A 20101-nucleotide genomic window follows, 5' to 3' on the forward strand; every position below is an offset into this window, starting at 1 on the left:
GACAATCCGTCTCATCTCTCCCCTCCCTGCTTAGACTTGGGGTGAAGCTATAATTATATTTAGATACATGTGTTTATTTATTCTAGTAACCCTTAGTCTAAGATTGTTATTGGGGAAAAATTTTAAAAAAAAACCTCATCAAAATACCAGAGGCTATTCTGACAATTTTGGCAGAAAGTACAATTTCTGAAATTTTTGACATCTTCAGCTGATCTGGTTGACGAGATAGTTCAAATTGAAAATTTAGTCATTATATTTATTCAATTTTTTAAAAAGTGTGTGAAATTTTGGTTGTAAAAGCAGAATTTTATGGCAAATTTGGCAAAACAAGTTAGACTCATTCCATAGTCAAGTTGACAATAATTTTGGCAAGGTCACAGAAAATTTGAGCAATTATAGCCTTAACGAGGAATTTTTTACAATTTAATTTTGGCGAAAGAATCGAGAACTTTCTGACGATTTTGCCAAAAAATATGTAATTTTTTTCAAATTTGACCAAAAATCAGACCTCTGATGACAATTTTGGCAAAAAAGCAAGACATTATTGCAATCTTCACAAAAAATGAAATTTTTGATTGGACAGTGGACACCCTGTGTACCTGTTATATTCATTTTCATTATAAATGCACAGGGACAGGGTGACAAATGCATCTTGACCAGCACTTCTCATTTCTTCAAACAAGCGTGAAACAAAGGGCTCCAAAGGATTCTTGACTTTTCATTATAATAGACGCTTTCATCCTGAAGTTACCATATCACATACATGGTGTCCTAACAAAAAAAAAATCACAAAAAGTTCACCGTTTTTTTTTTGTTTTTTTTTTTGCTATCTTAACAACCGGCTTCTCCAATCACCCCAGCACCCTAATCCAACTCGGCCAACCTGTTTTAAACCTCTGAAAAGTGTGACGATCCAGAATACAACACCTTTCCATACAAAGGTAGAGATATGTAGGTAAATCTAAAAGGTACACAAACGCGCACCTTACTCTCTATCCTTCCATTGCAACCGCTTTCAAGACGACCATTTATCACAATCGAATCACAAACAAGTTCCACACAATGTACTCGTACATACACAACCGCACCAGCCTAGGTATGGCGTTTCCTTCAAATGGGTCATTTTAACGCGCAAAATAACACCATCTTCCATACTTCCATATAGCTGACGACCATCGCATCGTCGCGTCGTCGGATCATAACAACACGAGCTGGCGAATGTCGCGACCGAAAAAAATCACCTTTTCCATAATACTAGTGCCACTTGCCTGTACCGTGCCATTGCCATTATACGATACTTTCTACAGCCATTTTCCAGCGCGTATCGTCGAATAATTACCTACTCGTCCAAAGAGAAATGGTAATAAAATCGGAGTAAGTAACGTAGGTACATAAACAGAGTAATATTACGAGCCATCTTCGCTTTCGATTTGCGCTGTGTTCCAAGAGTATGTTTTTTTTTCAACTCTTAGCATCGAACAAGGGGTCATGTACCTCGACAAAATGATCTCTCTACACAATAATACGCGATATGACGATGGTACTTCGGCGATGCGATTTACAGTAGTAGTACATCGTCCATCGTCCATCGTCCAAAAAATATTCTCTCGAGTACGATATTCATGTTTCAGGTAATTCGTTGGTTCTCTGTGCTCGGTCACGGGCTACCAGATTTCGATCAACGGCTGCGGCTACAATACACAGCCGAGCCGCTGCTGCGTCGTAAATCATCCACATCCAGCAACGTTGCCAAGTATCGTGCCAAAGTAAAAGCAACGGTATAGAGAGTAGGTACAGTACAGCAGAGAGCTACACTACAGAGACACAGATACACCGCATGATACAATACGGAAACTCAATCAAAGGTCAAGGGGAAATTGTCACCTTTGGATAATGTCAAAATGAAGTGATTTTTTTTTCGCCTACGGTTACTAATAATAATAATGGTATCAGTACTGTTATAAATCAGCACGAGTTCTTCCGACTGCATGGTATCCCTGATTTCTTCCATCAGCAACAATATTGTAACTCTTAATGTCGCCTTTAGGCAATTACGGAAAACATACAAGTATACATGTTTTCCGGGTAGGTTCTCCCATTTTATTTTAGTCAGACAACAGAGAATTGGCAAAAACATTGCAATTCTAATTGGAAATTGTAAGTTTCAAAAATCAGCTAGAGCAGGGTGTCTAACAAAATTTCAAAATAAAAAAGTAGGACTTAAGTAGGACTTTTAGCAGGACATTCAGCAGGTCATTTTTCGGGCACTTATGGAATTTTTAAGGGGGTGAGGGGTGGGGGGGGGGTAAAAATTCCCATTTAAGTTTTTGGCCAAATTTTTGTAAAAAATGTTTGCTTTTCTTGTCTTCAAACACCTTATGATTTTATTTTTAAAAGTAGGTAAACGCCATAAAATATAATGTTTCAATTCAATTTTTCGTTTGATTTTCTCCTTTTCAATTTTAAAAATTGATGAATATCAGATCATGTTCGCTTAAAATCAAATTTAACCAGAATTTTTCAATTTTGATCGTAAATATTTCATATTAAGCACTATTTGCTTCAAAATTTTAAAATTTGAATGTTATTTTTTGTTGAAAAATGGAAAATGTAAAAAGAAAATCAAATGGGCCCGAGCAAAGCGAGGGCAAAAGCTTTCGAAAATTAGTATTCTAGGAGGCATAAAAACGATAGAATTCGAATGATATTATTTTTTTTGTAAAATCCAAAATAATAAAAAAAGACCCGAGCGAAGCAAGGGCAAAAAATCTCGAAAATCAGTATATTTTCGAGAGATATAAAAAACGATGATGTTTGAGTAATGAGTTACTTACAAAAAGTTCGTCATTTTGTTTCAAAATTTTGAAATTCGAATAATGATTTTTTTTTTGAAAAATCCAAGATTGACAAAGTAAAGCGAACGGGCTTGAGCGAAGCGAGGGCAAAAGCTCTCAGAAATCAGTATTCCGAGAGGCATAAAAACGATGGTATTTGAATGCAAAAATTCAATCATGGTTTGAGAAGTGAAAACAAAAAGTTTCTTTATGGAGGGAGGAGTTTATTTTTCTGATTCAAAATTTGAACATTTCTTGGATTAGAACAATACGTGTTTTATGCGGGAAAAGAAGAGCAAATAGCCCGAGCGAAGCGAGGGCGAAAGCTTTCAAAAATATGCAATTCAAAATCTAAAAAAGTCAACAAATGAGCCCTCAAAATTCTGGAAAAAGGGGAAAAAATTGAAAGTTTTAAATGGTCTAATTGAAAAAAAGTAGGACTTCTGCATAAAATTGTTGAAAAGTAGGACTTTAGTAGGACCAAAAGGACTTTTGAAAAAAAGTAGGACTTAAGTAGGACTAATAGGACCAGTAGGACCTGTTAGACACCCTGTAGAGGCACTAGGAATTTTTAGAAAGTCGCTGGAGGCTCCAAAATGACTTGAGCTCACCTGCAGTCGGCTTGATACAGTGTTGAAATTGGAGTGTGGACAGAATTTTGGAATTCCAGCCCTTTTGGATAACATTTTATGGAAATTTCGAGCATTGAAAAATTTTCTGGAGGCTCCAGTAATTCGCAAAAAATCGCTAAAGGCTCCAAAATGGCTTGAACCCACCTGCAGTCGACTTGATACAGTATTGAAATTGGAGTGCAGAGAGAATTTTTGAATTCCAGCTCTTTTGGGTAAAATTTTATGGAAATTTCGAGCATTGAAAAATTTGCTGGAGGCTCCAGTAATTTCCAAAAATTTGCTGGAGGCTTCAAAATGACTTGAACCCACCTGCAGTCGACTTGATACAGTGTTGAAATTGGAGTGCAGAGAGAATTTTGGAATTCCAGCTCTTTTGGGTAAAATTTTATGGAAATTTCGAGCATTGAAAAATTTTTTGGAGGCTCCAGTAATTCGCAAAAAGTCGCTGGAGACTCCAAAATGGCTTGAACCCACCTGCAGTCAACTTGATACGGTGTTGAAATTGGAGTGCAGAGAGAATTTTAAAATTCCAGCTCTTTGGAGTAAATTTTTTGGAAATTTCGAGCATTGAAAAATCTGATGGAAACTCCAGCAATTCACAAAAAGTCGCTGAAGGCTCCAAAATGACTTGAACCCGCCAGCAGTGGACTTGATACAGCATTGAAATTGGAGTGGAGAAAAAATTTTGGAATTCCAGCTCTTTTGGTTAAAATTTATGGAAATTTCGAGAATTGAAAAATTTGCTGGAGGCTCCAAAATGACTTCAATCCACTAGAAGTCTACTTAATAACGTGTTCAAGTTGGAGTGCAGCGTGAATTTTGGTTTTCTAACTTCATTTGATGACATTTTGAGGAAATTTCAATTTTCAAAAATCTGCTGGAAGCTCCAGAACTGCTCAAAACGGTTTGAAACAGTTTCCAATCGATTTGACAGGTTGAAAATTAGGTAGATCACACATTTCAGCTTCCTAGGTCAATTTGATAAAATTTTGATTTTTTTCCCCTTATTTTTTACCTGAATTTGATTTTCAAAAATTCACCAAAAATCGAAAAATACACTTATAAGCTCTTAAAATTTTGACTGGTGATATTTTTGCATGCTCTTTCAATCTAGCTTTGTCCAGAGTTCAAAAAATTTCGTGCGAGTGCTAAGTTGGAATGCAAAATTTTCAATTTTGGCTCACCTGTCACTCAAAAATGACCGATATTCTGTGAGTAAGGTTGACTTTTTTTTGGCAAGTTGGTTTTAAGATACCCCTTTAGGAATGTCCCTTTCAAGAAAAAAGTTATTCTGGTGGGGGGGGGGGAAGCGGTGCAATAATTCCTATTGTCATATGTCGGACTAGGATACTTGAAATTCATAGTCGACCTAGCCCATTACTATCAAAATTCAAGACCACTTTTTAGGCTTTTCTTGAGCGATTGATGCCAAAACATTTTTATAAGAATTGCACCATTTTTCCAAAAACAGAAAAGGGAGGAGCTAGAGCGAAAAACTGAAATTTTTTCGAAAATCCCCTCTCTTCGAGAACCCATATCTCCCCTCCAAGGGCACCTCCAGAGCTGAAATTTTCTCTAAGTGACTTTCAAACTCAAAAATGAGCAAGTCTTCATTAAATTTGGTCAAAATCCTCTGAGAATTGGCTTGAAACACCCACACGAGTCTTCGAACTCATTTTGAAATAACATCACAACATTCATTAAAAAAATAATTTTCGAAACACCCTGTAGCCCTGTTATAAATCGAATAAAATCTCATAATAACCTCGAAAATTGCACTAAAATAACGCGTGAAATACCCAACACGACGTTAACGAAGCTTTTATATCGAAATTAGCGCATTTCCAACATAATTTAAGGTGACGTACCTCTACACAAAGTAGATTAACCAAGCCATATTTCAATCTAGAAGCTCGAGATAAACCACCATAACATTTAGTACGTAATAATACGTAATGTACTATGTACAATGTAATAGAGACGAAGAAGAAGAAGGAAAAAACGCTTCGTTAGAAATTCGACGTTCGCGAACGAATCATCTGCTCACAATGTTCACATGGTACACCACGTATAAGGGTGTTGTGTTTTTCAAGTGACTGAAGACAGACCGCGTAATCTGAAGGAAATTCCATTCTCGTGATCAATGCGACTTGAATTTTTTCCGATTCAGAAATTGAAAAAAAAAAACCTATAATATATTAGTCTAGGACTCTACGTTTGGTTTCATACGGGACAAAGATGGCAGCAGACCACACCTTATTCTGATATACCTATATCGTCTGGAATGGTCAACAACAGCGATTCAGGTTCACAATGTATACGATGGTACATAATTTCTCAAGGTCGTACGATAAAATACAGGTAGGAAAAAAAAAAAAGAATTAAAGCAAAGGGGAAAATCATACGTACTACAATCAACCATCGTCGTTTAAAAAATTACTCTTTTTTACGCCATAAATCACATTCTGACCATTGACCAAACATTACAGTGATTTCATTTTTACGAAAACAATCAAGCATACAAAACTGACTACACACAGACATACGAAAGAAAAAAAAAGACAAGACTAAGAGACGATCACTCATCATAATAATGAAAAGCGACGACGACGACGATGACTACGACGACGAATGCACATTATTCGAATACCAGAGAAGATAACCAGCGGCTAAATAATTCACTAATGACGCCAGTTCGTGAAAATTCACCGTTTCCTCATTAATTAACAGTGTGTACACATATTTTTGTACAAAAGATAAACGTTATTGGTAATAAAACAATAACACGTAGCTCGACATACAGGCGACCTGATGACTGACTGACTACCGAGAACTGAGAAGTGTGTATTTTGAAACAACATGTGCATGCGTTAATTAGGCGAAATATATTACACGCTGGAATAATTTATAATTAGGCAGGTACGAGCAGAGAGAGGTAAAAATTAATCCGCAGATTGGCCTTTCACCGTATGTACTTCGCACGTTTAGTTGAAAATTTGAGATACCAAAATTGAACCGAGACAGAGGAGAATCACAACTTTCTTATCATACTCGGAAATCTGAATTACTAGGGCGGGGGGGGGGTTGATCCCATTTTAATTTGACCAGAGTCCGAAAGACCAAAAAAATGGGGCAATCCCTCTCTCAAATTTGAAAAAAAAAATACGAAGTCATTCGATATCAAAATAGTATGTTTTCACAGATGCTGAACTCAATTATCCCTTCCACCCCCTCCCCCATGAATTGACCCCTTTTACATAAAAAATACACTATTCAAAAGTTCTGACCTCAACACAGATGAAATACTTGGTGTAATTTGAGCCGTCACACAAAAAAATAAGAGAAAAACTCAAAATTATTTGAATTTTGATAAATGAAAATTTTCAATTTTTTTGCAGACCCAAATTTTTTATATTTGTTACCTGAGCAAGGGGGAGCAGGAGGTGCTCCACATAAGGAGGTTAGCATTATTCGCAGTACCGAAAAATGTTACTTCAAGAGAAGTGAGCTATTGAGATGGATAGATCGTGTGGTACAAAAATGAAGAATTTTCAAAAAATGTTCAGCAATTTTGATTTATTTCATTTTTGGGAGAATTTTCAACAAATTTAGGGGGCTCTCTGACTGAAAGATGAAGGGGACATGGCTTGGAAGATCAAGGCGGTTAATTCTTAAAAATGGGACTACCTCAAGAATTCTGACACAGATATGGAAATTTCATGAAAATTCAGACACCTGCATTTCATTCCATATTTAATTTTTTTTCTCAATTTTAAGGGAAATTTTCCAAAAATTATGGACTTGAAACTTTCAAAAAAATAGCACCGACCGCCCCCCCCCCACCAGAAAAAAAATAAGTGACATTACAAGTTTTCAGATAATATGCACCTGCAAACATCAATTTTACACCTTTTCTGATATTTTTCAACTTTGGAAGCTTCATATGAAAAATTCTCAACAAATTTCTACAGACATAAAATTTTCAGCTTTTCCAAATTTGGGGGGAGGGGGAGGGGGAAATTTGGCAAAAATTAGCCTCATAGATAAATTCACCAAAAATGAAGCTTCTTGACTATTTTACCAAAAATTGATGCTTTTTGACACTTTCTGACTTGAGCAGATTTGGCAGGGAAAAAACAGAACTACCTACTTTATAAGCAAGTTTGACAAAAAAAAACAGGGATTTTGAACCAGACAGGATGAAAATCAATTTTTTTTTTGGTGGTTTGAGGTGGGGATGGGGTAGAAAAAATTATGGACTTACAACTTTCAAAAATTACGCTCCCCCTCCCCCAAAAAAGATCCAAATTTGGGGGGATGAGGGGTGGAGGAATTTGGCAAAAATGGGTCCCTTTGATAATTTTACCAAAAGTGGACCTTCTTGATTACTTTACCAAAAATTGATAGATTTGCAGGGAAAAAAACAGAAACTTTATAAGCAAGTTTGACAAAAAAACAGCTTTTAAGACAGACAAGGTGAAAATAAATTTTTTTCGGTGGTTTGAGGTGGGGATGGTGTAGAAAAAATTATGGACTTGAAACTCTCAAAAATTACGCTCCATCTCCCCCCCCCCAAAAAAATATCCAAATTTGCGGAGATGACCCGAGGAATTTGGCAAAAATGAGTCCCTTTGATAATTGTGCCAAAAATGGAGCTTCTTGATCATTTTACCAAAAAATGACGTTTTTTGACACTTTCTGACGCAGATGGAAAAAACAGAACTTTATAAACAAGTTTGGCAAGAAACAGGGCTTTTGAAACAGATAAGGTGAAAATCTATTTTTTTTTTGGCGGTTTGAGGTGGGGATGGGGTAGAAAAAATTATGAACTTACAACTTTCAAAAATTACGCTCTCCCTTCCCCAAAAAAGATCCAAATGGGGGGGGGGGTGGAGAAATTTGGCAAAAATGAGCCCTTTTGATAATTTCATCAAAAATGGAGCTTCTTGATCATTTTACCAAAAATTGACGTTTTTTGACACTTTCTGACTTGGGGCAGATTTGGCAGGGAAAAAACAGAACTTTATTAAACAAGTTTGGCAAAAAACAGGGCTTTTGAAACAGATAAGATGAAAATAATTTTTTTTTGATGGTTCGAGGTGGGGATGGGGTAGAAAAAATGATGGACTTACAACTTTCAAAAATTACGGTTCACCCCCCCCCACCCCACCCGAAAAAAGTCTGTTTGGAAGTATTCTGCCTGGAGATGACAAATTTTCAGATAATTTGTACAGATATCAATTTTCTGTCATCTTTTATTTTTTCCAAATGTAAAGGGTTCCATCTTACATGAGAGCCATTATCATTTAGGGGTCCAACGGAAGTTTTTTCTTAAAACAGGGCAAATTTTAATCTGATATTTTCAAAAATTTCTCCCTGATATTTCATCTCATTTTTTGAAATTTTTTCAACTTTCAAGGAGCTCAATATGTTTTGAAGAGCCGGAGAAAATTTTTCTTAAAAATGGGACAGTTTAGAAAAATTATGTCGCAGAAACGAAGAATTTTGATAAATTGATTTTTTGCCATTTTTTTCATTTTTTCAACTTCTGGCTACGACACTACTTTTTTTGCAGATACGGGGAGAATAAATAATCTTGAATTATTTTCTCACTCGAGATAACACCTTGGAGGGGGGGTGGGGTGGGGTGGGAGGTGCAAACTCTCAACTTTGCAAAATAAAAAATACACACTAGTGCACAGGTTACTGAGGTTACCCAAAGTGATTCTGGTGGAGGAGATCTAAAAATTCCTCAACATTCGATGAACGAGATCTTCGAGTACGTCTTAGAAAAGAAGATGAAACACTGAACCATTCTCAAAAATGTATCTTAGCTAACCACTTCAAATGAGTGCTCATTACTCTCTGAATGAAAATTATAATACCTTAACAGCTGGTTGCATTTCTCCCCTCCCCCTCCCATCCCACAATATCTGAAAAGAACAACAATTTCTTCAAGACACCTACCATTTTCTCGTTCAGATTGTATTAGAAAGAAAAACCACTGAATTTTTTGCAGGACACCCTGTATATGGAGGAATATCGACGAAATAACTCATCCAACACCATTACCTATGCTCACAGAGCCATTACCTTCACCACAACAACAACAACAACAAACTTAATGAACACACAGTACCATACTATACGATGATCTAGGCGGTAAAAAAGAACGAATATTTCCAATCTATACTATACGCAGGAGGGTTAAATATACGATGTATTATGTATTTTTATGGGAAATAGATGAGGCACACACGATGAAATACTAACGGGCTGACAACTTGCAGCTGTTCAATGTTGTCCTTATATACTCGTAGTCGGCACCAACCAACCAACGCCCGGGTTCTCCATCTCCACACTACACATCGCATACTACATACACAGAAGTCATATTAGGACCCTTTTTTTTTTCATCATCTTCTAAAAATATCCCATGTACCCTTTAAAAACGCGTACATACGTGTACATCGTATAAAATGAAAGGCGCACTGTCTCCTTTTTGGTAGCAGATACTGCCACATAAAGCACCTCTACTCCCCTCCAGAGAACCAACACTTCGATATAATCTAATCAACACACATACACGAGAAAGACAGAGTATATTCGTGTACATAAGTTTACTAGTAGTACATAGCATCATGATAACTAATGAAGGCAATTTGAAACCACCACCGCTAACACCTCTCGACTTCCTTCAAGAAAATACTCGCAGATGTTCTGTTCGTGTAGTATAGACTCGACTCGCTATTATATAGCGGTTTGTTTCAATAATGTATTATCGCGAAAATTGCACATATCGATAAAATAATAATAAAATTCATTTATCCATCGGGTAAACCCTCGAGTACAAAAGCAGCTTTTCAATTATGTTTCAAATGGAAACTTAATACTGTCGCCATTTCCCTAGCGTACCGCTGCGTTGAAATTTGCGATGGTTTTTTTCTCTCTTCGCTTTTGTTACCCTCATGGCAACACGTACTTGTACATATATTTTTATAATACTCTATGTACTACATACATACGTGTATTAATCAACACTTTTTTCGCAGATTGAGCGAATAAAATTAATTTTAACCTTGAACACTGGTTTCCAACGACACGATGGGCAAGTGAGCTGAGTTGAGTACGCTATCTCTTTGTTCCATCTTCCAGGTTCAACGCTGGATGGTAAAAATTGCAATGTTTTCGCAGTAGCTGCCTTTCAAATGAAAACTAGCGAAATAAAATCGCTCTTTTTTCTCGCAGGATCGTAGAAAATGATTAATAATGAACGATATGATGCAGAATCATCGATGAATCGAGTCAGAATGAAAACACTTGCAACACATCTCAAGATAATTACCTACGTAGAGCATCGAAAGACGCATCGATGACGATGAGTCATTCCATCAGGTCATAGTCACTACTTATCTATTTGTAAAATACACCATCTTCCCAACTACTTCCGTTCGATTAAATTCAAGTCACATTTTACGTACATTTACGCATATTTTACAAACGATAGATAGATAATTCTTTCATCGATAATCATTATATTGTATACTGATCGAATGATCAATGGTCATCAAAACAATAGCTATACCAGAACTTGATGAGATTTCAGCCTGCAAATGATTCGATCGAAACACAATAATTGAAATAAACTATTCCATTACCTAAACCTTCTTTTTAGCCCAAAAAAATTGAAATCGTACAATGCGAACATTTTGTAAACAAAAACACTACGAGCGAACATGCTTTTTCAACTTCAGCAACCGGATTTGCTACAAAAGAAAATCTCGTTCTTTTCACTCGTACATCTCTAAAAATGTGATAAATGCGAGTGAAAACTTTCTGTTAATTGAAAGTTCTATCACGATGGGATTGAAAAAAGTGTATTTTTCGAATAAATAGAAACGCCGGTATGAAAAAACTTGAAGCATTGGTCACTGGAGATGAAAAAAAGGCGGTATGACCCAACCCTGTTGTGAGTTGATTTGTGATAAAGTATGATTTTACATAGAAAGTATTATTATTGTAAATGGATTTCAAAGTACTTACGGTGTATTTAAAAGATGAATTTAATTACATAAACAACTCGATTGTTATTAAACGGTATAAAAAAACCGGCACTTCACGCGACACTCTTCAATTCACGATTACACAAAACGACTAAGCGAACGTACAACAATAAACTAAAAACATAAAGGCATTCAAACAACGAGCTGCTCTCTGCACAAATCGCCACTGAAATGAATCGTGGATTTTGATTGGTCGAAAGGTAGCGATAGTGGCGCTCCGTGATCATATCGGTGAAAAATGTAACTACTGGAAGTTGATTGGATTTCAGAAAAGAGCTAGGCTATTGTACAAAACGTTGGAACTTTGACGTGATTGTTGAATTTTTTTTTAATTTTTTTTTTTCAGAAATATGAGTAACTTGAAATAAAATATACTGTAAAATAGAGTTGAAAGAAAGTTCGATGAAATTGAAAACTTACGGGGAAAATAACTGAGCAATAAATAAAGGCATCTTTCAATGTTGCAGTTTTTTTTCTGGTATTTCATTCATCAAATCATTATTCGCATAAAAATGATTCAACTTCAACAATTCAACTTTCTTTATTCCATCCATAGACCATAGGTTTACTCATTGTTTTCCTTTCCATTCCACCATTGTTTGTTTTTTTTTTCGAGGAAAACTCTCAGCTAACTCACTAGCGGATTAATAATTCTGATTCTGAAAATCTAATCACCCTTTGAGACTGATTAACCTACGAAAATTCACTTTCCCCATAAAGTTGTGAGAAAATATACTTCAAATTAATACAGCGTTATTTTTGGATGAGTCAGAAGTTCCTTTTTCTGGAACATGATTCAAATTATTGAAAACTTTGTTTTCGAATAATTCGAATAATCATTTTACTTAAATTCCAATTTTAGAAATACCCTAATTAGCCTGAGAGAACTGCAGAACGAGAGTAAAAGCTTCGAACGTTTAAAGATTTAGGATTCACCGATTCACGAATCACGAAGTTGAATTCTCTCATTTTTGATACAAGGACTTCATTTTTCAAAAAAGCTGATATTAATTCTAAAAGTTTGAAAAAAAAAGGTTCGAAGTCGTCTAATTTTATCCTTTGAGTTAAAAACATCGAGAAGCATAGAAATTTCTGCGTTTTCCACCGGTCTTCTTTAACAAAAACGAACCAACTGCAATGGACACGAAGTTAACAATTTGTCAAAAATATTGAAAGACAACAAAACCTGATGTTTCAAGTAAATTTGTCAAAAAGAATGCATGAATAAGAGAAAAGAAGTTTTAAAAGTGTGTTAAAGCTATTTGAAAAACACTGAAAAGAAGAGAAAAAACATGGCAATCGATGGAAATCAACGAAACATTACAGAATTTCTGTGGAAATTGTCAAAATGCATAAGAAAGTAAAAAACTACAAAAAATGATAATATTTCAGCAACATTTTTCAAAAGTTAGCGAAATTTGCAAAAAATCTTCAAACTCCTTTCAAACAACAAGTGTAAAATCAGTAAGCAATATATAGTCCGGCATAATATGACAATAGGAGTAATTGAACCCCCCCCCCCCCCCCGGCGATCCTCTGGAACAACTTTTTTCTTAAAGGGAACATCCTTATAGGAACATTTTAAAGCAAATTTGCCAAAAAAAAAAGTTGGCCTTACTTACAAAATGGCGGCCATTTTGATTGACAGGTCAGCCGAAATCGCAGATTTTGCGTTTTAACATAGGACTTGCACGAACTTTTTCAAACTTTACAAAGGTAGATCGAAAGATCATGCAAAAATTTATCACCTGTCAAAATCTCAAGTGCTAAAGTGCGTTTTTCGATTTTTGGTGAATTTTTGAAAATCGAATTTAGGCCAAAAATGAGGGGAAAAAATCAAAATTTTACCAAATTGACCAAGAAAGCTGAAATTTGGGATATACCCTATTTTCGAAATGCCAAATCGATTGAAAACGGTTTCAACCCGTTTTGAGCAGTTTTGGAGCCTTCAGCAGATTTTTGAAACTCGAAATTCCCACAAAATTCCATCAAATTGGAGTTGTAAAGCTAAAATTTATTCTAAAAACTAATTTCAATACGCTACGAAGTACTGCATGTGAATTTCAAGTCGTTTTGGATCCTCCAGCGACTTTTTGAAAATTCCTAAAACCTCCAGCAGATTTTTGAAACTTTAAATTTTCATAAAATTTCATCAAATGGAGATGGAAAGTTTAAATTTACTCTACACTCCAATTTTAACACCTTCTGAAAACGACTTTTGGTGGATTTCAAGTCATTTTAGAGCCTCCAACGACTTTTTTGAAAATTACTGGAGCCTCCAGTAGATTTTTGAAACTTGAAATTTCCCCAAAATTTCATCAACCTAAGATGGAGAGTCGAAATTCATTCTGTAAACTAATTTCAATACGCTACGAAGTTGACTGCTGGTGAATTTCAAGTCGTTTTGGAGCCACCAGCAACTTTTTGAAAGGTTGTATGACGTTTTTTTGGAACATTGAAATTTCCTAAAAGTAGCTGGAAGCTTTAAAACCATTTGAAACCACCATGTAGTCTGCGAAGTAAATTTCAGCTTGCCAACTCCATTTGATAAATTAATGTTGGGGAAATTTCAAGTTTCAAAAATCTACTGGAGGCTCCAGTAATTTTCAAAAAAGTCGCTGGAAGCCCTAAAATGACTTGAACCCACCTGAAGTCGTTTTCAGTGGGTGTTAACATTGAAGTGTAGAGTGAATTTCAGCTTTCCATCTCCTTTTGATGAAATTTTCTGAAAATTTAAAGTTTCAAAAATCTGCTGGAGGCTACAGTAATTTTTTAAAAAAGTCGCAGGAGGCCCTAAAATTACTTGAACCCACCAGAAGTCGTCTTCAAAGGGTGTTAAAATTAGAGTGTAGAGTAAATTTCTGCTTTCCATCTCCATTTGATGAAATTTTGTGAAAATTTAAAGTTTCAAAAATCTGCTGGAGGCTTCAGGAATTTTCAAAAAGTTGCTGGAGGATCCAAAACGACTTGAAATTCACATGCAGTACTTCGTAGCGTATTGAAATTAGTTTGTAGAATAAATTTTAGCTTTACAACTCCAATTTGATGGAATTTTGTGGGAATTTCGAGTTTCAAAAATCTGCTGGAGGCTCCAGAACTGCTCAAAACGGGTTGAAACCGTTTTCAATCGATTTGGCGTGTCGAAAATAGAGTATATCTCAAATTTCAGCTTTCTTGGTCAATTTGGTAAAATTTTGATTTTTTCCCTCATTTTTGGCCTAAATTCGATTTTCAAAAATTCACCAAAAATCGAAAAACGCACTTTAGCACTTGAAATTTTGACAGGTGATAAATTTTTGCATGATCTTTCGATCTACCTTTGCTGCGATTTCGGCTGACCAGTCAATCAAAATGGCCGCCATTTTGTAAGTAAGGCCACCCTTTTTTTTTGGCAAGTTTGCTTTAAAATGTTCCTTAGGATGTCCCCTTTAAGAAAAAAGTTGTCCCAGAGGATCGGCGGGGGGGTGCAATTACTCCTATTGTCATATGCCGGACTAATATAAAAACACTGCAAATCATCAAAAAGAAATTTCATCAAGTTTTTCATTATTCTGAGTCATTTTCAGTGATTTTAATGCACTTTTGACCATTTTTGGTTTTTATATCATTTTAAGATTTTTTCAAGCACTTTGAAAAACTTTCATTGATATTTCATCACTGTTTGGTGGTTTTCAGTGATTTCAATGTTTTTTTTTTCATATGTTTTTGCATAATTTTAACGCAATTTCAACTCTTTTTAATGCATTTTAGGAAAGTTTCTTACGAGTTTTAGCAGTTTTTTTGTTGTTGTAAATTTTAGTGATTTTTAAAGCTCTTTTTGAGGGTTTCAAAAACATTTTAACGCGTTTTCAATACTTCTTCGTGTATTTTAAGGAAATTTTGTATTTTTTGGCAATCAATAGTCATTTATTCACAATTTCAGCTCACGAGTTTTGTATTTTTGTAATGATGAAAACATTTCAGCTGGATTTTTAAAAGTCAGAAACATCGAAAATAATAATATTTGAAAGTGGTATAAGAATATTGGAAACAAAAAATTAGGTACTAAGGATTTAAATTTCGTTACGTCATTTAGTAACATTCAAAGTGTAGAAATAAATTCCAAAACCACGAAATCAAAATATGCATAAAATCAAGCTTACAGACACGTTCATTCGTCACTTTGTCACAACTGTCACAAGTTTCTGATTCAACGTACCAGCAGATACGAGTACAACACAATTAACAACAAAAAACAACTAATTAGCACTTATAAATAGGTAGCTAAACCAACCGAATATAAAAATTAATACAAACGTACAAATTGTGAACCTGTTTATTTGATTTTCTTCCCTTTGAAAGTTATTGTGAAATGAAAATGACTGCCAATATCGTACTACACAAACCATTATTACACGATCTTTTTCCAAAAAACGTATCGAACGATTATTAAAATACGTAAAAAGTAACAATCGCTATAAAATAATTATTAAAAACGAAAACTTTGTGAAAAAAGTTTAAAAAACAGTCTTATATATTTTTCTTAACGACAAAAGAATACTTCTTAAGCGACCATTTTCCATTACTGTAGACATACGTATACGTATACAAAACAAAACAATTAATCAAGAGACCTGGGACCACCGAGATCGATTCTATTGGAAATTACGTATCTTTGAACACAGCGAAAAAATTATCTTCTGGTAAAAACTCATACAAAATGATAACAAAAAAAATCACCACAGCGATTTGAAATGCTGCAATAGAACAAGTGTGAGGTAGGTAACTATTCCCAATAATAGTTTGTTCGATTGATATTCAAACATTGAAAAATGTACGGAAACACAAACACAATATTAAACGAAGTAGTCGAGTATGTTAAGTACTTATAAATCAAATCGATATGTGCAAGACGTCGATTCGTATTTACATCTTTGACTTTGACTCTCATTCTAGTTAACACCCAATCGAAAATTTTATTCAAAACATCGAAAAATAAAAGCACTACGACGATGCCTAAGTATCCAAGTAGCGTACGTATTGCAACATAACCTGTAATCAAAATACAACTTTCAATAAGTCAAAATGGAACTCGCAGAAGTTGATTATTATGGGTAGTAAAAGATTACCTATTTCATTCAACGGAGGTAAATCGAACGCAAAAGGAGGATCAAAAGGTGGTCGTTCTACCCAGTTTACTTTATAATGCAACCATGCAGCTGTTTGGATGCCCACACACGTAGAAAGAATAGTAGTCGTATCGCCTCTGCAAATTTCCAATTGAAGAGATATTAAAATATTGTCATTTTACTATTTATGACAAATTTGATGGGGTTTCGGACTCACCGCGTAGGAGTCCATGTTTTTCCGCTGGGATATGTGGCGATTAAAATCACACTTATGGCGATTATTATAAACAAAAACCAGTCGTGTTCTATTAGCTTATCGGTATAATCAACTAGAGGTAAAAATGGAAGCACCAATAATGAAGAAAACAAAAGCCCGGCGAGAATGTCCTGTAAACAAAATTTAATAATAAAAATAGATTAATTACTCGGAAATGTTCTTCAACACTTTGATAAATTGATAAAAATTACCAGCAAACTATGCATTCCCAAATATAGCCGACTTAATGAGATCAAAATGCAAAATAACAGCGCCAAGGAAACACCAATTTCGACTGGAAACTGAAAATTGAACATTATGTTAATAATTTCATTAATTTGGATGGAAAATTTCAACGAATGCATTCATTTTTTTTTACGAATACTACGAAATAAGAAATTAAGGTTCCATCGTAACGTTAGTGTTTATCACATCAAGGGTCATTCTACTCTTATTATTCTCAAGTACATACTAGACTATAGCTGTACGAAATTTATTTACTCGTTTATTTTAACTTTAATCTTCTCAATGCAAAAAGATATCATTCGTTCATCGGTTCGTATGACTTTACGCTGGTGAAATATTTCATTTTTTTATTACAATTTTTTTTCGTTAGATGATTTTAATGATTTGTTTGCGAATTTCGATTGCATTATTATTTCGTTCATAATCTCACATCAGATCATCTACAATAAAATAGGTACTTATTTATGACATTGAACATCAACGCTATACACGATGACGGTGATTTTACGAAATGATAAGAGCACACGAACCGAATTTACAATCATTTCCTAGCAGGAAAACCAAAATACCTACGCAATCGCAATTCGCGAAACAGATACAGCAACATAGTACATTTCCGTTTTCAAATTACAACTAAAATCGAGTATAATAATGAATAATAAAAAGCACCTTATAACGATGTGATGTATAATACAAAACGCTCGACGGTAAGGCAACGCCGACCATTGCATGAGTCGAAGGCATACCGTACTCCAATGACCATTTCTTCTGTAAACGAATGACTGGAGGACAGGCCGGCCTAGGCCATTGAATAATATCTTTACTAACTTGCCCTGGAAAGAGAAAATTCGTTAGTTAACGCGCTGTCAAAATACAGTATTTAAAATACGTGTCTTGTAACTAAGTTGTAATCAATATTCGACCTTCAACTGTGAATAAATATGCATTAGAATGAAGACGATGAGGTACGCCAGATGTATTTTCTGACATCTACGTGAATCATTCTTGTAAATTTAACACGTTGCCGGCCATTTTAAGCGAATGAATATTTATTTAAAATGCATTTACTCACCTATATACATTACCAAAGTCCAAACTAGTACAATTTTCCTAGCGATTTGTGCATCGATATTCCAAAACCAAAATGGTAAAAATATAGCATATCCGATATGATCTCCCAGATATGTTCCGAATAGGAAAATAAAATACCAGGATTTATATTTCACTTCGTAACTTCTAGTTTCTTTCGTTTCCGGCGAATTCTTATTGCTGGATTCTGTTCTTGAAACGGGTTCTTCCAGCGTTAAAGATCCATTATTCGGTTTGTACGTTAATTCGACCGTTTCTTTGTCATCGTCTAATTCGGTTAGATTTTTATTACTCTTCTTCCGCAACATGATCGGCTGTTCTTGACTACGATGCTCATTTTCGTTGGCTGTTTTAATGTTGAGCGTATCTTTTAGATAGGAAACACCGAAGCAGTTCTGGATTTTGGCCACGATAGAAGGGTCTTTCAATATAGCAATAACGCGAATCATTTTGAAATATTTTCGCGTGAATTTACGATTTAAAAATGTTGAATCGTTACAGTCGTAACATTTCTTACTTATAGAGGTATTATTTCAACTCTGATGAGTTTTACAGGATGGAATCGAATACGTTGGTTGTCGAACTGATTACGAAAAATAATTACGATGGGGTGAGAGTGATCAATAGATGAGTAATTTATGAATAATCATAATTATCGATTGTTTGACACTTGTAACACATTCTTAAAGCTACACTACACTACATTGAACTGACCGAAACCACGTTGACTACTGACCACCTATGACTTGACTACTGATTCTACGAAATGTACTGATAGCATATCAGCATTGTTTTCAAATTAGCATTTTTTATGAACTCGCCGGAACTGGCAAGAACCAAACCGTACCCTACCGATGATCGTAACCGACGATGACCTCCAAAAGTTGATGAAACTGAAATGAAACTGAAATATCTATCTATATTGGATTTGAGCTTCGACTTTGAAGTGTAAAGTCTCGTAAAAAGTTTCCAAGTGCCAAGTTATACCTAGAAATTACTGAAAATTAATTACCTACTCAAATTATCATCGGCGTTGTGAAAAATGTTGTCAAAATTGTGAAGTAATAAATTAAATTATAAAATACAACCAACAGGTGTCATCGAGAATTTCGATCATATTCGCTCGTCAAAGCAAAGATACGCTATCTGGCGGATTACCTCGGAAACATCGTAAATGGTGAAGACGATTAAACGCCATTGTTTTATATGTAATTTTTCGTGTAAAAAATGTAATTTTTTCGGTTGTTCGGAAGTTCGGGTAAAGTTTTATGTACATCAAATTAAAGAGAATGAAATCCTCTATCGATTGATGTGAAATTTATATCATTTCGCGTAAAAATAACGATTTTCTGAACATTTCTATTTACGATTTTTTCATTTTACATATGTCAACTTTAAACTATAATTACTCAAAATTTAGAGTGGACACTTAGGTATTTTAGTATCGCAAAATGTTCGTTATTTTATCCTCTTCAAAATGAGTGTTTACCGAAAGCTCTATGTACAACCGTTCAAAAGTTCTAGAAGATTAAAGTTGCGAAAACAAGCTGAATGCGGTGAGTATTGCACTTCAAACTAAAATTACTCGAAATTTTGATCGAACACATAGGTATTTTATTATTGCAAAATGTTCGTAATTTTATTCTCTATAAAATGGTTTTTCACCCAAAGCTCTAGCTTTTACCGTTCAAAAGCTCTCGTAGTTTAAAGTTGCGGAAAGAGGTTACTGATCAACACAAGTTACTGATAACAGAAATTAACACAATTTGACCACTTTCCGCAACTTTAAACTACGAGAGCTTTTGAACGGTAAAAGCTAGAGCTTTGGGTGAAAAACCATTTTATAGAGAATAAAATCACGAACATTTTGCAA

General features: G+C 34.8%; 2 protein-coding genes across 3 annotated transcripts in view; both read right to left on the reverse strand.

Annotated features, from left to right (window-relative positions):
* Nucleotides 1–11668, reverse strand: part of Akap200 (A kinase anchor protein 200) — a 130561-nt gene extending 118893 nt beyond the window's left edge. For both annotated transcript variants that reach the window (XM_065353454.1, XM_065353453.1), the window contains exon 1: nucleotides 11510–11668. The gene's annotated coding sequence lies outside the window, so the exon portion shown is untranslated. The remainder of the gene's footprint in view (nucleotides 1–11509) is intronic.
* Nucleotides 11669–15826: 4158 nt separating this feature from the next.
* Nucleotides 15827–19290, reverse strand: LOC135837981 (sphingosine-1-phosphate phosphatase 2-like). Its single transcript, XM_065353446.1, has 6 exons — nucleotides 18212–19290; nucleotides 17809–17972; nucleotides 17106–17195; nucleotides 16855–17024; nucleotides 16638–16774; nucleotides 15827–16560 (listed from the first exon to the last, which is right to left on the reverse strand). Exons 1-6 carry the CDS (start codon nucleotides 18675–18677, stop codon nucleotides 16295–16297), a joined length of 1293 nt encoding a protein of 430 aa, XP_065209518.1. The 5' UTR covers nucleotides 18678–19290; the 3' UTR covers nucleotides 15827–16294.
* Between the last annotated feature and the right edge of the window lie 811 nt (nucleotides 19291–20101).

Source organism: Planococcus citri, chromosome 2 (assembly GCF_950023065.1).
Source record: "Planococcus citri chromosome 2, ihPlaCitr1.1, whole genome shotgun sequence".
In the NCBI taxonomy this organism is placed as follows: Eukaryota; Metazoa; Arthropoda; class Insecta; order Hemiptera; family Pseudococcidae; genus Planococcus; species Planococcus citri.

Bases quoted from the DNA above. Each gene is read 5' to 3' on its own strand.
- LOC135837981 (XM_065353446.1), bottom strand. From the start codon at position 18,677: ATGATTCGCGTTATTGCTATATTGAAAGACCCTTCTATCGTGGCCAAA. The intron at 17,025-17,105 runs GTAATTTTTATC...TTTTGTTTACAG, and splicing joins TGGGAATGCATAGTTTGCTG to GACATTCTCGCCGGGCTTTT. The intron at 16,561-16,637 runs GTAATCTTTTAC...TTTTGATTACAG, and splicing joins ACCTCCGTTGAATGAAATAG to GTTATGTTGCAATACGTACG.